Raw genomic sequence first — 15,036 nt, 5'->3', positions numbered from 1 at the left:
CAGAAAACGCTACAATATATATATATATATATATATATATATATATATATATATATATATAAGTATTCAGACCCCTGACCAATTCTCTCATATTACTGAATTACAAATGGTACATTGAAATTTCGTTCTGTTCGATATTTTATTTTAAAATACTTAAACTCAAAATCAATTATTGTAAGGTAACATTGGTTTTATGTTGGGAAATATTTTTAAGAAATAAAAAAATGAAATATCTTGCTTGCATAAGTATTCAACACCCACACATTAATATTTGGTAGAGCCACCTTTCGCTGCAATAACAGCTTTAAGTCTTTTGGGGTAAGTATGTACCAGCTTTGCACACAGTGTCAGAGTGACTTTGGCCCATTCTTCTTGGCAGATTTGCTCCAGGTTGTTCAGGTTGGTTGGACGACGCTTGTGGACAGCAATTTTCAAATAGTGCCACAGATTCTCAATGGGATTGAGATCAGGACTTTGACTGGGCCACTGTAGGACATTCACCTTTTTGTTCTTGAGCCACTCCAATGTTGCTTTGGCCTTGTGCTTGGGATCATTGTCCTGCTGAAAGGTAAATTTCCTCCCAAGCTTCAGTTTTTTAGTGGACTGAAGCAGATTCTCTTGCAGTATTTTCCTGTATTTTGCTCTATCCATTCTTCCTTCAATTGTAACAAAATGCCCAGTCCCTGCTGATGAGAAGCATCCCCACAGCATGATGCTGCCACCACCATACTTCACTGTAAGGATGGTGTGTCTTGAGGCATGGGTATTGTTAGGTTTGCACCACACATAGCACTTTGAGTTTTGGCCATAAAACTTTATCTTGGTCTCATCTGACCACAAAACCTTTTCCCACATCGCAGCTGGGTCACTCTCATGCTTTCTGGCAAACTCCAGATGTGCTTTCAGATGGTACTTTTTGAGTAACGGCTTCTTTCTTGCCACCCTCCCATACAGGCCAGTGTTATGCAGAGCTCTTGATATGGTTGACTGGTGCACCATTACTCCACTCCTAGCCACTGAACTCTGTAGCTCCTTCAAAGTGATTGTTGGCCTCTCTGTGGCTTCTCTCACAAGTCTCCTTGTTTGAGCGCTGAGTTTTGAGGGACGGCCTTTTCTTGGCAGTGCCTGGGTGGTGTGATGCAGCTTCCTCTTCCTGATTATTGATCCAACTGTGCTCACTGGGATATCCAAACACTTGGATATTATTTTGTACCCTTTCCCTAATCTATGCATTTGTATTACTTTATCTCTAACTTCTGTAGAATGCTCTTTGGTCTTCATTTTCCTTCAGATTCACAGCCTTACCAATGATCCTTCAACAGTGGGGTTTTTATCCAGAAAATGTGACAGCAACTTTAATGGTTCACAGGTGGAGGCCAATGGTAAAGTAATTGTGTCCTCGTTAGGGCAATTTCTTTCATCGGTGCAAACTGGGAGCTTCCACATCACAGGGGTTGAATACTTATGCAAGCATATTTCGTTTTTTTATTTTTCTAAAAAATATTTCCCAACATAAAACCAATGTCACCTTACAATAATTGATTCTGCGTTTCAGTGTTTAAAAATAAAATATCAAACAGAACGAAATTTCAATGTACCATTTGTAATTCGGTAATATGAGAGAATTGGTCAGGGGTCTGAATACTTTTGCAAGGCACTGTATGTATATATATATATATATATATATATATATATATATATATATATATATATATATATATATATATATTATTTGCCCAGTGCAGTGTTTGAAGCCAGAAGATGTGCTTTAATTCTTTTATTTTATAATTAGGGCAACACTTATAGTTTTGGAGATGGCCCTAAGGAATTCAAAGCAATAGGGAATGTACTGGTAGGGGAAATCTTGAGTTATTGGGATTGTACTGTTTTTAGGTTGGCCATTTGTGCAAGAACTGAAATTAGTATGTATGCGTTTATCTGATTTGACACTATATGTAGCATTTACTGTAGGCAGTGACTGGGAGAAGGTATCACATGGAAAAGAACCTTGTTATTTAGTAATCTGAAAAGATACTATTTTGCTCATGACTCATAAAATATCCATATTTTAAAGAGCTCTGGCAATATCCGAAAGAACTGGTTTAGAGAGGTAATGATTTAGATTAGTGTAATCTTCTCCTTTGTGTATAAGGATCAAGCACAAATACTTCTGTGTGGCTGGCAGTGCAATATTTAAAACAAAAGGCAAATGATTTAAACATTTGCAATGAGTTGTATAATAATCCGTGAAGCTAATTTAATCCTGAACTGTGGTATAGATAGGCCTCAACAGCACTCTGAAACATGTGATGAAGTGCTTCATGGAAATAAACACCATTGTTTTTCATTGTAGCGCAAGACAATTAAAAATATCCAAAAGAATATGTAATTTAATTAAACATTCCAGAATCACATTCCAAAGGATAACACTTTTGTGAGATCTAATACAGATAAATAGTTTACATCAGACAGTTTCAATTGTAAAAGTTAGAATAGTTCTTTCCTTATGTATCAGCTAGTTTAGCCATTACAATTATTTTTCATATGTGAATTGTATTTTTTTTTCAAGTTGGGTTCTAAAAAATTAAGTCATGAAAACGTAGTGCTTTATAGACATTTGTTGATACAATGGAATTCACTGTAATTGAATTTAAAATACAAGTACAGTGAAACCTGCTTAATATCACTATCACTTTTGAAAACATAAAGCTTATAATTCAAAAGTATGTTTCTGTACAGTATTGAAATGTTCCAACTATAAAAAGTAGAACAATATAGCATTCAGAACGCTGCCATGTGTATGCAACTTTCTAATGTATTTAATTTAAGCAAAACGGGCATAAATGCTTTTTTGTCAGGCTTGTTGGTGAGCTCGATTTCTGGTCATTTATTACCTTTAATGTAAAAAAAGATGAGTTTGGGAAGCTGCAAATAAAATTTAAAAAAATAAAGCAATGTGATTCTATTTTTTTTAACACAGGTGTTAGAAGAGGACATTAGGGAAACCAGGCAACAAGTAGAAGACCTCCATAAAAAAAAAATTAATGAACTATCTTCTCAACTTCCTACCAAACACACTGAGCTGCCAAGCAGATACTGATGTAACTAAAGTATATTTTTGTGATGTTTCTATAATAAAAGGAACTGTAGTGGATATAACTTGATAAACCCCCACAGTCTTCATGGTACATTCAGCTTATTAAATAATTAATAACGTTCTCTATGTTATTGAAGTCATACACCCAACTAGACTTTAGACAATAGTTAATTTCCACTATACGATAGTCCCTCTCTTTCACAATATAATTGTCACTATAGTAGCACAATTGCTTTTTTTTTTTTTTTTTTTTTTTTTTTTTTTTTAAATGTACAAGTACTTTATGCATAAAACAGAAAACTAACCTAATACAATAACACTTTGGAGAAGCTCAATCTACTGAGTCTTTAGGTAACATGATAGGTTTATTATTTGAAACAAATAAATTACATATTGCTCTCTAACTCTATGTCAAGTTTAACAAGGATGGTGATGGTAAGAAATAAAAAAAATAAAAGGCTGACTATCCCTACCTTCTCCCATTCCTTCTTTCATAGGACTTGATGCAATACAATGAGATATACATTGGTTTACATGCAGGATATATAGTATAGTATGTTCACTTTTTTCAGTATTGACTTCATGGCAACTTATGAACACCCTCTTAGGAAAATTCATATATAGTGGGTCATACTTGGAGTTACTGCACTGTTGAAAGTGTGACTTACAATGTCCAATATATTGTTGGGCTTTGAATATCCAGCTTTATTCAAATGACATGCAGTTAGGTTGTATATTAAACAAAAAAGTGTAAAGAACAAATTGATTTTTAATCTTCATGGATGCCATAAAGCTTTCATTTAAGTGAAGTCTGACAGGACAGCGTAGGTCTGCAAAGACCTAGGTTAAAGGTTTAACGTGTTCCAATTTGAGCTTCTCTGTTGACATGTAAATCTTTCCTCTAATAAAGTCATTGGATTAGCTCTGCATACTTGATGTGCTACTGAGAATAAAAAAGGCACAGGGCAGGATTTGGTGAAGAACAGCTAAAGTCAACTAAAATGTTTAGAGATTCAGAGCCTTGGCTTTAACAAAATAGTTCCTATACTTAATAATAAGAGTAAAGTTAGCAGGGAAATAGGATGTCACTCATACATTATAGGATCGTGGCCATAAAACCAGACATATACACTTTGAATGACTGTTTACTTTTAATTGAAGTAACACTGATACATTGCATCACTGGGTGCAGCAGCAGGCTAATGCAATATATTCTCATGCTTTTCAATTCATTAAATTAGTTTGTTGGTCTCAACCTAGCCCTGAACTAAATTAGGATTATTATCAACACTTATCCTTGTTATTGCAGATTTTATCTCAATTTGTGTGGTAAAAAAAACTATTAAAATACCACCTTTCATTATCAGGATATGTTTTTTTTGGTTTTTTTGGACTGAACACAATATCAATTTCAATTTCAACCTCAGGATTAATTATTTCTCATTTATTTTTTAATTTAAAAAAAGCATTTATTTTTAACCTTCCCAGAACATATGTGAGAAGAAAAGAAAGGAAAAGTGCTGGAAACCCTTTAGCTCTCCTGCCCAGGAAGTCCCTTCATTTTACACTTTCTTCTTTCGTTTTGCCTGTACTTTTGACTCAATGCCAGATTTCTCCTCTTTCCAATGGGCTGCCTGCTTCTGCACTTTCTCCAGGTCACTTAGCAGGTCAGAGCAGCGTGTGTTTAATCCTTTCCTTTCCTCCTCCACATTCCTCACAACAAGTCGGCGTTCGTATTCTTTCTTCTTGGTTTGCACCTTAACATCCTGTAGGAGAGTCGGGTTGAGAATGAATATGTATATATAGAGCTGTGCAGGCTTACCTTCGCAGCAGCAATTTGCATATCTGATAGGCAAGGTCATATGTGTACTTCCATTGGTCTTCTCTCATGCAGGTAGAAGGGCCATATTTTAACTATAATGACAGCTATAATGAGAACCCATTTTTAAAAGCCCATTAATTGATCAAGCATCCTTCAATGCTGTCCCCAGCTATTTGAGACTCACAAATACCTCCCAGACCTTGTCTTTATCAATTAATAATGTAAGTCCCATCAGAGTTGAATTAGGAGAAGCCACATCATCACATGCATACTTTCTTTGCTACATTTCTATCATTAACTATTCATCTCAAAGTTATCATGCTTAGATTATTGGCTTTTAAGCTGCTTTCACAAAGCCTGAAGAACAGCAATGAAACCACAAGGTTTCGTAAAGTGATTTCGAGGCCTCAGGCAATTTTCCCTATGAGACTTGTCATTTCTGTTGTCACAATGGCTGAATGCCGATTTAAGGACTACTTGAAAGCCATAATTGGAAATATGTACAAACCTTAAGTTCATGATTTTTATCCTCCAATTGTTGCTTCAAATTAGCCAGCTCTTTCTTCATTAAACCGTTTTCTTCATCTACTGCTATCTTTCGCTGAACATGGTTGTTTATTTCCTGCTGCTGGTCTGTCACTTATTGATTGATGACAAAAGACAATGTTAGGTTATTATCATAACCCTGGTTCCGTGAAATAGAAAAATAGCCATTACTGCATAAGTATTTATCCTTTAATACCGTCTAAACTATAAAGGTATAACAAAGCTGCACATAATGCTTGTGACGTAGATGCCCACCCCCAAGGACATAAACTACTACTGACACAAGTATCATCCTCATTTTTCCCTCAAGACTGCTGCTATCATGGATGGAGTGACCTGGAAAGTTAATGGTTACATTTCTATTTCAGGGAACCAGGGTAATAACCTAACGTCCCTATCAAATACAAAATGTAACCATTACCTCATGGGTAGATATACCAAAGCTGTTGCAGGCAATATTGCAGACTATTGTCTGTGTGACATTCTGTGGTGATTGGGTTGTTAATACCGTTCCAGAACATTCTTAACCAGATCTATTTCAAAGATTGTTGATTAAAGGCACAGGCCAAACGTAGTGTTAACTCTTTGAAGCTTTCCTTCCAAAATGCTAATCTGATTGTCTAATCTCCTAAGGTGTCATAAAACTTACCAAGCCAAGCTACAGTGGCTATGCAGTTGTACCATTATTGTGTTAAAAGTTAGTTAAAAGGCTATAAGAATCATTTTAATTACATAACTTGTAGACACAAGTTTAATAGTTATTTTAAGTTTCCCACTAAACCTGAAGGGTTTATTGTGTTTTAAATGAATATTATAAACTAATCAGTATTTTTGAATAGTATCCTTTGATTGTATTATGATGTGTTTTATTTACTTGTAATTGTAGTTGTGTATAATGAAACTGAAATGTATATGCTTCTCTAATTAATGTAAATAAAGTTATATTGAATAGGAGGTTTAAATGATAAATGTAAAATCCTTTGATAACGAAATAGGTGGATACATTCCGTTTCTAACACACCCTTTTTGTGTGGCACCCAACTATCTATCAAATACTGTGAACCAATGGAAGGACCGACAAGGACTTGTTTACAGCAAGATGATTTCCAATATATGAGAGTAGATGTTAAAATTCATGCTGATTTGAACTTGGCTCTCGCCAAGATAAGCACCAACTAAGACGTAGTTTTCAGGTAAAGTAATGTGATCCATCTGCATCTCCATCCATTTGCTTTTCTTTCCATCTGATGATGTCAATACAGTGGCTCTCAAAAGTATTCACCCCCCTTGGACTTTTCCACATTTTATTGTGTTACAACATGGAATCAACATGGAATCAAAATGGATCAATTATTTTCAGTTTTGTATTTGTAATTAATTTAGAACAATTTGTAGATTTTATTTTTCACTTTAACATTATGGACTTTTTTTTGTGTTGGTCAGTGGCAAAAACTCCTAATTAAATACTTTTTTTATCCACTGTATGCCACTGTATCCTTCTGCCTGGTGTTGATGGCTGAAGTGTATTGATGGCTCCAGGGATCAGCTTAGTTTGCCTCCCGAGCACATCAGCACACACAACGGCTGCGATGCTGGCTCCGGGGATCAACGTGCAGTCTCCCCAGCGCATCAGCATGACAACCGTCTGGATTGAGCTAAGTAGGGTACATCTCTGGGTTCTTTAAGTGGGCACCTTCTGTCCTCAGTATTTCGTCGACTAGCCCACGACACCTGAAGAGGGCTCAACAGTGATTCTGGCGTCCCAGCATCATCCCCCTCCATCACCCACTCAACTCAGGTCAGCTTACTTACCAGTGTATATGCGTTGCTTTTATTCTATTTTGCTTGAGATCTCCAGCCAGAATCTTTCTGTCTCAATTACAGCAAGTTGCTGCTCCTTTCTACTGCTTCAGATAAGTTAACTGTGTGATGCAACTCTTGGCCACTGAACCCAACATCTCTGAGAAACCTGGTTGTAGAGTGTGCCGCAAATCCTCGACAATCCACCTCCACTGGGTAAACCCGGACTCTCCATCCTCGCTGTTCCGCTTCAGCAGGTAGTTGAGCATACCAAGGGATCACCTATACATTGTGTTATTTAAACTCAAAATAAGGATTTTCGATCTCTGTGGGTTCTCTCTTTCTCTCTTCAATCTTATCACTCTCAACTCATCAAAATCCAAAGTTCTTCAATGAAGATGCAATGATGTAATCTTCAAAGGCAAGGCAAGCTGTCCCGGAGAAGATGGACTCACTCCAGAATGACGAAAGCGTTTGCCTACAGCCTTCACAGAGATGCTGCACTGTGCTGCTGCACAACTAACTTCTACAGAGAGGATGACCGTGTTAAGAAGACTTTGTTTTAAACATTGCACAAACAGAATAAGTATCAAACTTATATTGTGTGTTTACAAATAACTGAACTGAAGCAATGCTTTTGATATCATCACAATACGTAATGTGCAGCTATTCGACTAGATGCTGAACATTGTACATGCCTACTTAGCCACCTGGAAGCTAGCGTATGTATATGTAATGCGTGACTGAGCCGAACAATGCGTGATGAACTATTAAAGACTGCTTCACTAATGCAGAACTCTATGACCAGAGAGCACATCAAGTATTCAGTTATGAACATTTAACAATGCATTACCTTTCCTTGAATGTTTTATTTTGTTTCTTCTTTATACATATGTTTTTAGCTATGAAGCGTAACCTTTATTCTTCTTCCTTTGAAAATATGAATAAATGTAATAATAATTTGGATTGTTAGGTTTCTTTTTGTCTTATAACAAATACACATTTATGACTGATTTGAAAAACTTAAACATACGTAATATTAATTGATATTCACTTTTCATCATGAATCAAGGGATAATTAAGCCAGAATCGCTAGTTTTTATTGAGGTATTGTGTTTATTATGGTTAGTAATTACATTATGAGCTATAATGGATATTTTCTTTAATGGTAATTAACGAGGACACAATTGTGACATAAATCCTAGATATACAACGTAAATATGCATGACAAAGAAAGCTGATGAAAAGCCTCAAGTTCCACCGTCTGGTTAATGTGGAATGCCAAAATGGTTTTCGGCAAAAAAGTAGGATTAGTGTGAAGTGTAACTTTCGCCCTGGCATTTGCAAAAATTAAGTAGGCTTTTGCAATCGAAAAAGCTTGCATCTCACCCACCCGCTTAGCCGATGTAACCGCAAGCAAGAAAGCCACTTTCATAGATAAATATTTTAGCTCTGTTGAATGCAAGGGCTCAGAGGGCGTTTCAAGCATCACATGGGGTGTCCAGCCAGGGACAATGTCCTCCATAGGCAGCCGAAGAGCTCCTTTCCAAAATTGCCTCACCGGAAATGGACTCCTGTGGAGACTGAATCTCTGTGGTCGAAAAGCTGCCTCAGAAGTTGCCTCGGCAAGCATCTATTGCCAGTGGGTACCCGACTCCCGTTATTGAGAACCAAAGGGGATAATGGGTCAATTCTTGGGAGGCAAACAGGTCCACCTGTGCTCTCCCAAACTGTTGCCATTTCTGGGTGAAGCCTCCATTCTGAGGTACTGGGGACTCCACTTGAAAGGAGGTCCGCTGCCTAATTTGTCACCCCGAGCAGATGTACTGCCCGCAGTGAGAGGAGGTGATGATATGCCCACAGCTACTCTATGGAGACTGGGGGACCTGAGACCACCCTGGTGGTTTATGTAAGCTACCAGAGTAGTGTTGTCCATCTGGACAAGCACATGTTTCCCTTGAATCTCCTGTAAAAAATTCTGCAAGGCTAGAAACACTGCTTGCAGTTCCAAAATGTTTATATGGAGATCCTGCCACGTGGGTCTCCATACTCCATGTGCTCCCTTGCCGTCCCACACGGTGCCCCAGCTGAGGCTGGACGCATCTGTGGTGAACACCTCCCTTCTGATAACACCTCAGCCGAGGTGAGCAGGCTGTGTCCACCAAGATAGTGCCTGCAGACAGTGCTAAGACTGTCAGCAGACAGACGTGGTTCAATGCGGGCTGAAAAACCCTGCTGTTGAACCAGCCTTGGAGAAGGTGCATGCACAGAAGACCCAAAGCAAGGGTCTGGGAAGCTGCTGCCATCAAGCCCAGGAACCGTTGAAACTTCACCACTGTGAGCTTTCTGTTCAGCTGAAAAAAGCCTCAGACAAGCGGCTACTCTCTGCACTCTGTCTCGACAGAGTGGACAGCATGGTCATGAAATCCAATAAATAGGAGACTGTCTGTGAAGGTGTGAGCTGGCACTTTGCATAGTTCACTGACAGACCTAGCCAAAGCAGGTGGTCTGTGAAAAGTTTAGTGTGAACCCCTGTCTGCACTGCAGATTGAGCACAAATGAGCCTATCAACTAGGTAATTGAGCACCCTGATGCCCCTGAGTCTCAATGGGGCCAAAATAGCCTCAAATCACTTTGAAAAGGCATGGGAGGGGCCAAATGGCAAAACCTGACTCTTGTATGCTGTCTCTTGGAAAGCGAACCTGAGGTACCTCCTGTGCCCTGATTTTATCGGGATGTGAAAATAAGCGTCTTTTAAGTCCACCATAGTGAACCAATTGCCTGGCCTTATTGACTGCAACAGCTGCTGCATAGTTAACATTTTGAACCTCCATCGACTCAGATATGTCTGTGATCGAGGATTGGTCTGGAGCCACCATTGCGCTTGAGCACCAGGAAGTACCTGTACTAAAAAAAAAATGCTCAAGCATTTTGAAAAGTAACTGAAAACACTAATTTCATACAGTATATCAAAAACGAAAGACCTAAAAAAAAAGACTTACATAAAACTCGAAAATAGCTAGAAATAAGCACCGAAAAATACAATTAACAAAACCTGAAAAACAGAAGCCCTAATTGTAGTACAATGTACAATACACAGTGTCAATGGTACGGTGTGGTGCACTGTACGGTATAGCACCCAATGCACGTTACACACGGTATGGTGCAACGGTATAGCGTAAGGGTACACTACCGATACAGTAACCTCGTTCACTTAAAAACAGTGGTAGATCAGTGGCCTACAATTACTGAGGAAGCAATATGCAGGGATGCCCACTTGAATAGCTTCACAACACAACCCTAAGACTGGAGGAAGTCTGCTGTCAAGCCGTGACAGTCTTCGCAATGGTACTGCAAGCAGAGACCAGAGCAGCAACAAAACACTGCAGGAAGGACGGCGAGCAGTCAGACCCGAAGCAGAGCTGAGCCCAGCAACTGCTAGTGAATTGGTAGGGTAACCTTGTTCCTTGTACAAAGTACCGGTGGGAATGAGAGCAAGTCTGGGACCTACAGTTACCACAGGAGAGATATAAGGATGCCCACCTATAATGCTTTTTGGCTAACCAACAGCTTGAAACCCGAGGAAAGCCTAATGCTAGAGCCCTACAGTCGTCACACTAAATCTGCAAGCAGATCTTAACGTTACAATGAGACACTGTGGGAAAACAGATGCAAACTGATTGACCCAGTGCGGGCGTCTCGATCTAACACAGGGCAGCTGGGCCCAGCAGCCATGTTAGTATTTCTGTGGAAAAAGACAGAAAGTACAACAGAGAGAAAAAGTGGTTTGTTAACAGCAAACAAAAATTTTTTTATAAAAAATATTGTTATTTTAATAATATATAAAAAAAAATTACATAAAATGTAAAACCGAAGCTAGCAGCTTAAGAGAGAGCACGAGTAGCCAACTTAAGACGTTTGATCCTGGGGAAGGGGCAGCAGAGCTGCTGGCTTCATGTGGGGCACAAGGCCACGGAAGGACTAACGAAACAACCATGGCTGAGTGTCACAGATCTAGTGAATTAAATTTTACTAAAACAACTTCTACTTGTGTCAGTGGTCGTTTTATGCCCTTGGGGGGGGTATGACTACGTCACAAGCACTATGTGCAGCTTTGATATATCTTCTCAGGTTAGACGGTATTAAAGGACAATACCCACAGAGATAATGCTTACATTTATGTACTTGATAGAGAACCATTACAGAAATGACATTTTATGACGCTGACTGAAAGGACTGAAGGACTATAGCAAATATATATATATATATATATATATATATATATATATTTATTTTTTTTTTTTTTTTTTACAGTGGTTTTTTTTTTTTTTTACAGTGGTAACAAAGGATTCCTGACCTGACATTTAGATTGCTTCATCTTAAAGCAGGGTTTCCCAACCCAGCTCCAAATACTTGTTTTTCAGCTCTTAAACAGTTGCAGATTTCAAATTAGCTATAACATTTTAAAGTAACTTTTTAGGTGCTGGGAACAATTAAAATGGTAGAATTAAGCAAATTATTAGTTCAATTAAGGATCTAGTTAAGTAACTGAGAGCTCAGTTGGAATAGCATCCAGCTCCACTGGTTACAGAATAATAACTCTTAGTAATATAGTATATAAAGGTAATAGTTACAAGTAAATATAGCCTTGACCCCCATATGTGTTGAGAATAGTTCAGACACTGCACCCTAACCCCTGTCTCTCTTTTAGCAACAATAATGATGGTGATTTTGTGAGGTCCACATTTGCCCAGTAAATTCAACAAAATTAATTTTAGTCACAATAGCACTCAGCAGGAATCAATATCCAGAGTCCTACTCAAGATTTCAACAGTGCTGAAACCAAAGGATTAAGATGCTCAGAAAAAACAGGGACACTTCATATTTTCTGTTCAATCTTGAAGAACTTAAAACATGTACAGTGGTGTTAATAAATATTACCATTACAAAATATAATAGTAAAGCAATTAGTAATCATACCCATTCAGTATGTGCATTACAATTTGATATGATGTTTGTCACAGCTTCTTGGCATCTAGTCCTAGACCACAGTACATACATGCTTTTAAGTACAAGTCAGGGAGATGCCTGTTGCCTCCTTCTTTACAGATCAGTTTCAACTGCTCAGTACTTGAAGACTGTTTACATTACACTAACCTCTTCAACCCAATGCACCAATGATCAAAAGTGGAGAAACTTTAGGTTATGGACCAAGAATATTGATGCTTCTACCTCAGTGTTTACACATTTAATGAAAAAGATATTTACTGCATGGCACTCAGTGGAAAATTGGAAATAGATGGTGTCCAACATCTAGGCACCACTATAAAATACATCTGATTATTCCTTACCCATCTACAGCTGAAATTAAAATGTGGTCTTCACAGATTCAAGAATTATTTCCCAAATCCAACACGATTTAAACATTTCCATTTTGGTAAGCTAGCCTGTACAAGAATTAGATCATCCATAATATATTGGAAATAATTACATTTATAACAATGTAAAATGTGTTTCTCAAACTGCATACTGGGTATTGCTTTATGTGGCTGCCAAACACAGCTGCTACTGGGTACCTTAAATTAAATATACAGTACATTGAAGTAATGTCTTAGTGGTCTTGGCACTGATATGAACTGCTTTCTGAAACTGATATTATAAAAATAACACAGTGCTCTGGGGTCTAATTAATTGCCATGTTGGGGAAAACACTTCCACAATCTTCCAGATAGTGGATTTACTCTTTTCTCCATTCAAAATGTAAAAAGGGCTTTATAGAGATTTATACTCCAAGTGAATTTGTTTTTCAAATGTTGATAATGTGGTAGGCAAGAAAAAATGTTAACCCCAGAAGAGTTAAATTGGTTAAAAAAAAAAAAAAAAAAAAAAAGGTTTAAAAGAAGCTAAGAGGTCTAGGACAGAAAGATTAGCATAAAAATATTCCCTGCACAGTTCAAAAAGCTAATTATGTTATGAAAAATGGAAAGAAAAATATACTTGTCAAAAGTTAGTGAAAAAGGCAGCAGAGATATAGCATTCTAAAAATACTATGGACCATCACAACTCTGAACGTAATAAGCTTGGTAACACTCGGTAAGACTCAGTAACAGTCAAAGAATTAAAGAAGGTACAGGCTTTGTTACTGGCTATGATACAGGTGGTGGCTGGAGACGTCAATGCCATAAAAAAACTAGCATAGAAACTGTACAAAATAACATTTTTGATCTGTGCAAGAAAGGTAACAGCAGAGGACCGCATATCAAGTGTCGAAATACAAAATGGAGGCCATAGAAAATACAGTCACAGTGACAGAGAAACAGCTGAAACAGCTATGGGACAAGTTGAAAGTCAAAATATAAGGATTATCGATGTACCTGAGAGTGCAGAGGAGGGAAATAAAAAACACATTGGCCTTCATACTGAAAATGTTAAAAGACTCACTAACATAGAGGCAACAAGCAGGACAAACACCACAATCTCTGATTACAAGATTTCTGAGATTTTGCGATAAACCAAAAATAATGTGGATGTCCAGGGAGAAGGGAAACTTCCAGTGGTGAGGACACAGAATCATGATCTTTCGTGGGAGCTTGCAGAAAAAAAGAGAAAGTTTGATGAAGCACAGAAGCTTTGCAGAGAAAGGAACTTTAAATATGCTACTCTGTAAGTAGCAATATTAAAGATCACAACAGAAAAAGAGACTATAATTGACAGATGCAGAGTAAACCAAAAAATATGTCAAGAACAGGTCAATTTGGGGACAGGTTGGAGATACCACTGAAATGGCACATCGCAGAAACACACGAGTGCTCTCTTTAGAGCCTTCAAAAAGAATAAAAAAGAGAAACGTCACAAATAAAAATATATTAACACTGTTTAAAAGAAAAGTGAAATTGACTGTTTTTTGTTTTCCTCTGGAAAAAAAATTCTAAAATGGCTTAAATAACTTTTTTTGGAAACCTAGTTCTGCTAGTGGATGTGCTTTGCAATTGCAAGTTAAAAAAACAAAGTTTTATACTAGTAGAATACAAAAAAATAGAAAAAAGGAGAACAAACAACATTTAAGACTTCAAAGGAAGGCAAAGTGTCTAGGTTTTTCTTATTCTTACTTGAATGTTTGTCTATAAGTACAGCTCCCAGGCTTTGGAGGAGAACTAGAAGAAAAAAATGAGATATTTTAAGTCACATTAAGTTCAAGTTAAAATGTTGTTGAAATTTTGATAGGCTATTTCTGCTATATGCCAATAAGAAAGCATGTAGTTACAGGGCAGAGCCATAGCTACCTGGAGAAAACATTAAGAACAATAATAACACAGTGTAACAATTATTATTATTCTTTTTTTTTTTTTTGGTTCCTGGGTAGTAAGTGTTATTTCCTAATTGCTTATGCCTCAGAAGTATAGAAAATGGCTATTATTCCCCACAAACTTTGCTTTTGTGACCAGGACAGTGATATTTCAAAATATCACTATTTCCAATGGGAAAACAGGCAACTTTGTGTCTTTTCGTTCACATAAAGTCAGAAAAAAACAACATATGAATCCAAATTAACATGTATTTATACTAAAGTAATACAAAAATGACTACAAAAGATTTAGAAGTGAGTAGTTTTTCGAGATTTACGATTATACTGTATTTATTTAGTGACAACGGGAAGAGTATTGATATTATTGGCAACAGTAAACAACCATCATTTATTTCTGGCAAACCTATATGTGCCAAATGTAGTGGACCAAGGGTTCTTTGCTAATGCAGGGAAACTTATTTTGGA

The 15,036-nt window shown here is 37.3% G+C and overlaps 1 protein-coding gene across 1 annotated transcript; it reads right to left on the bottom strand.

Moving 5' to 3' along the window:
• Positions 1-4,549: 4,549 nt before the first annotated feature.
• Positions 4,550-14,407, bottom strand: LOC121327842 (centlein-like). Its single transcript, XM_041272100.1, has 3 exons — positions 14,375-14,407; positions 5,428-5,558; positions 4,550-4,863 (listed from the first exon to the last, which is right to left on the bottom strand). Coding segments are annotated over exons 1-3 (336 nt in total). The 5' UTR covers positions 14,376-14,407; the 3' UTR covers positions 4,550-4,659.
• Positions 14,408-15,036: the final 629 nt, after the last annotated feature.

Source organism: Polyodon spathula, chromosome 2 (assembly GCF_017654505.1).
Source record: "Polyodon spathula isolate WHYD16114869_AA chromosome 2, ASM1765450v1, whole genome shotgun sequence".
NCBI classification, from domain to species: domain Eukaryota; kingdom Metazoa; phylum Chordata; class Actinopteri; order Acipenseriformes; family Polyodontidae; genus Polyodon; species Polyodon spathula.
This window is presented reverse-complemented; position numbering and strand designations above follow the sequence as displayed.

Coding starts and splice junctions, on each gene's coding strand:
- LOC121327842 (XM_041272100.1), bottom strand. Junction 4,864..5,427: donor ATAAAAATCATGAACTTAAG/GTTTGTACATAT, acceptor ACTCTCCTACAG/GATGTTAAGGTGCAAACCAA.